Below are 4,172 nucleotides of genomic sequence, written 5' to 3' on the forward strand. Positions count from 1 at the left end.
CTCGGGCTTGCACCTGGTGGTGCCCAAAGGAAGGAAAGGGGGTTTGATTGATGTGTCTTGTGCTCAGCTCCAGCCCCTCAGAAGGAACCCCTGCCGTCGGGAGTTACGGGTGCACCCCTCAGTCGCTGCCCAAGTTTCAGCATCCTTCCCACGAGCTGCTTAAGGAGAACGGCTTCACGCAACATGTGTATCACAAGTACCGTCGGCGCTGCCTTAATGGTGGGTTGGGGGAGCCCCGCAGAGCTTGCACCAGGGCGGCCGGAGCTCTCGCTCTGTCTAGCAGAGTGTGGGAGCACCCCCTCTGCAGCCACACCTTAGCTACATGGGTCACGGGTGAGCATATCGTCCTGCTGCTGTGCTCTCTGCACTGGACAATAGACTCTCTGCTGCTGCCTAAGCCAGGGGGCAAGGACACCGAACGGACAAGCCAAACATATAAACCCTCCTTGACCCTGCATTGTAAACTAAGAAGGGCTCTGGGTTACTGGAGCTAGCATACTGTCTCCGTGCATTCAGAGGGAACTGACTTTGTGGAAGTTACATCAACTGGCAGCACAGTCAACCTGTGGTACTCCTTGCCAGGGTACTCCTTTGTGAAGGCCAAAACTATAACAGGATTCAAAAAAGAACTAGATAAGTTCATGGAGGATTGGTCCTTCATTGGCTATTAGCCAGGATGGGCAGGGATGGTGTCCTTAGCCTCTGTTTGCCAGAAGCTGGGATCACTTGATTACGTGTTCTGTTCATTCCCTCTGGGGCACCTGGCATTGGCCACTGTTGGAAGATAGGACACTGGGCTAGATGGTCGTTGGTCTGACCCAGTGTGGCCATTCTTAAGTGGGGGGGGGGGGGGTGTTTAGGGCTGGATGCCCTTTTTTAAGCTTATCCAGGGCATATTCCCACCTCATCCATATGCTCCTGAACACGCTCTCCAAGGCAGGGGTATTCTACCCATTGTTCTGGAACCCAAAGTAATTGCCTTTCTTCTCCTCCAAACAGAGCGGAAACGACTGGGCATTGGTCAATCCCAGGAGATGAACACGCTTTTCCGGTTCTGGTCGTTTTTCCTCCGAGATCACTTTAACAAGAAAATGTATGAGGAATTCAAGCAGCTGGCATTGGAAGATGGGAAGGAGGGATACAGGTAAGGCAGTGGCCGATGTGGATACGGGCTCCTGTGCTGTGAGTTGGGATGGGAGGCTGCGTTCAGTTTAAGGGGAGAGAGCATGAGTGGGGTGTGCCCATCCTCGGGCTGGGGAGTAAATGCCAGCTGGTCTTAAAGCAGAGAGAGCAGATGTGACCTTGGGGAAGGAACAGGGGAGACGCTCACGCGTCAAGCAGGGTATTAGCTATGGTGTGTCCCTCGGGAGTGTTCCCAGCCCTGAGAGATGACATCATTCCCCGTTGACACGGCTGGGTTCAGGAGCCCTTCTCTGGCTTAGGCTTCTCACACGATCTGCTGTGTTCTGCAGGTACGGCCTAGAGTGCCTTTTCAGATACTACAGCTACGGGCTGGAGAAGAAATTCCGGCCGGACATATTTAAGGATTTCCAAGAAGAAACCATCAAGGATTATGAAGCTGGTAGGTGGTTCCTTCAGCCGCTCCTTGAATCTTATCACCCAGCCCTGCTCTCTGTGACCGGCTTTCCAGGGGCTTCCTCTGGGAAGTTGGGTCATGCTCCGGGTTTACTGTGGTAATGGTGACAGCTGTGACAGTCCAAGGGCTGTGCGGAGTAGAGTGCATTGGGCCCGGAGTCACTGAGGGTTGTGGCTTTTTGGGACACAGAGGTGGCTGGGGGGCCTGGCGCTGGGAAGGTTAATGGAAATAGGCCATAGCAGATGTTCTCCAGATTCACACTACTTGTGGGCCCAGGGTTTCTCTTGAGGGCTTGCAGTGACCCAACCTTCCGAGTGAACAGGACACCCTGCCCCCAGAGCTAATCACCCAGTAGTGAGAGGGGTCCTCTCCTCTCCCGTGGTTCAGCCATGCTGGCTTTGCTGTGGTCATAGCCCCTGCTGGCCTAGTGAGTGATAGGCCAAGGTGGTCTCCATGTGTGGAAAGCAGGCAGCCCCTCCTCTGCGACTTCATGTCAAGATACAGTCTTGGTGCCACGCGGTCGCTGCACCAGGCCCAAAGGGTCTATTGAGGAGTCTCAGCACCCAATGGGGTGGTGCCACATGGTTACAGGCAATCCCTCGCGTGCCCTTGGTTGGAAGTGCAGTGTATCAGTGAGCCTGTGAGAGGCCTGTCCGCATGGTGTCTGTGTTCGGCCAGGGTGGATGGAGAGTGCTCGTTAGGGCTCTGGGGAGCCCTTTGTGGACAGCTCTGATGTCTGTAGCTTTGTGTCTCGTAACAGGGCAGCTCTATGGACTGGAAAAGTTTTGGGCCTACTTAAAATATTCCAAAGCCAAAAATCTGGACATCAATCGCAAGCTGCAAGAATACCTCAGCAAGTTCAGGCGCCTCGAGGACTTCCGAGTGGATGTGAGTAGGCACTGCAGTTGATCACTTCTCCCCTGCCCCCCGCTCTCTGCTCTTCATCTCTTCTTCCCCACCCACCCACCACACACGGACACACATCGCAGTCCCATCCTTGACCACTCCTTCCAGAGCAGGGGCGGTGGGTGGAAATTCAGTCTGAATTGGGGCCAGGTTTAGCTCAGCAGCGACCTCTAGTCTCGTGTTCAAGTCACTGCAGCTGGGTGGAGGAATAACGACTTTCCCTTTGGTTTCTGTGTCTAAGGGCCTCCTGAATACGGGGCTGTTCCTTGGCTACTCTGTCTCCAGGGGAATAACATTTAGCTTTGTTTTGCTTCCCTGGCTCTGAACAGCTGTGAAGGGCTTCCCTGCTGGAGAGAAGCATGGGCCTTGCTTTGATCCCATGTGCTCTTTTGTAACTGGGCTGCGTGGAAGAGGCCTGAGGATGCTCCCCTACTCACTGAATGGGTTACGGTGGGGTGGCATTTTCACCCTAGATCTCTGACAATGAGTCAGTGACTTTAGGAGTAGCTGTATCCTATTGTGCTCAAGCTCAGCTCGCAGTCTAGGGCCGGTAGCACAGGCGTTTGAAGCGTCGGGGCAGGGGAGAGAGAATTTCAGATGAACTTTGAAATAAAGAGGGGGCTGGACAGGAGGCTGCTCCACAGATAGTGTGTGGGTGTTGGAGGCGAGGCAGGACAGAACAACAGCCAGCCTTAGATAAGGAGAGAGAGGGGCCTGCCTGGTATGGTGGAGCCAGGAAAGCTAACCCTGCCCCACTGGCATGTTACTCAGCTCTCAGGGGTTATCGCAGGCCTCCCCGATAGGAAGTCAGTTACCCTCCTGTACCTACCAGCCCATTTCCCCCATGCCCAGCGCTCCTGAGGGTTCCACCTCAGAGAAACAAGGTACCACTAGGTTTGCATATTGGGAGCCAGGTTAAGCCTGTTCGTACAAACATTTACTCTGTTAACCCCCCTGTCCTCAGGGAGACAGGTATGTATTTTTCCTCCCCATTGTGTCCATGATTAAAACACAGCACCAAGTTAGCTGGCTTGCTTGGTGAGGCCAGGTTGGGTAGCCAGAGCTGGTTCCCTGTCCTGCACCGGACCGCTGGACTGTACTCTGCTGAGAGAGGCTGCATCTTTGCTGGAGGCCCCTATGCACTTAGGGGATGAATCTTGGCGGTGGTGGGTTGGAACCGTCAGCGTCTGTAGAGCAGGCTGCATCCCAGTGGGAGCTTGTTTCGGGAAGCGCAAATGATTTGCCTACTGTCATGACTCAGCAGGAAGCAAAAACAACTTGAGCTGCTGCCTCCTGGGGAGAGGAATTGGGATCATAACAAGAAGGGGGGACCGAAAACTTCCCCAGGCTGAGAATTGGCCTGGACCTGAAGCCAGTTTGCCCCACAAGAATTCTTCCCTCTGGCGCTCTAATGCAGCCGGAGTGCAGCCCTCTCCCTGAGAGCACCTGCGTGAGTGGATGGGGAGGCTGGGCTAAGGTTTGCGCCCGCCTCCCCCTTGTTCCCTGGGATTCAGGGAGGACTCTTGCAGCTGTTGATGGGGCTTCCCAGGTGATGACAGATGCAGAACACGGATGTGGGGGGTGGTGGTGGAGGCAAGACTGTGGCCGTGTGCATGGGGTGACTTGCTTTGAGATGGCTGCTCTGATGCCAGGGTCGATTCTCTTTCAG

The 4,172-nt window shown here is 54.7% G+C and overlaps 1 protein-coding gene across 2 annotated transcripts in view; it reads left to right on the plus strand.

Annotated features, from left to right (window-relative positions):
• Positions 1–4,172, plus strand: part of LARP1 (La ribonucleoprotein 1, translational regulator) — a 77,164-nt gene that overhangs the window by 66,892 nt on the left and 6,100 nt on the right. For both annotated transcript variants that reach the window (XM_032771638.2, XM_075068192.1), the window contains exons 15-18: positions 68–219; positions 1,000–1,144; positions 1,473–1,582; positions 2,358–2,485. In XM_032771638.2, the coding sequence (XP_032627529.1) occupies positions 68–219; positions 1,000–1,144; positions 1,473–1,582; positions 2,358–2,485 (535 nt within the window). The remainder of the gene's footprint in view (positions 1–67; positions 220–999; positions 1,145–1,472; positions 1,583–2,357; positions 2,486–4,172) is intronic.

Source organism: Chelonoidis abingdonii, chromosome 7 (assembly GCF_003597395.2).
Source record: "Chelonoidis abingdonii isolate Lonesome George chromosome 7, CheloAbing_2.0, whole genome shotgun sequence".
Classification (NCBI taxonomy): domain Eukaryota; kingdom Metazoa; phylum Chordata; order Testudines; family Testudinidae; genus Chelonoidis; species Chelonoidis abingdonii.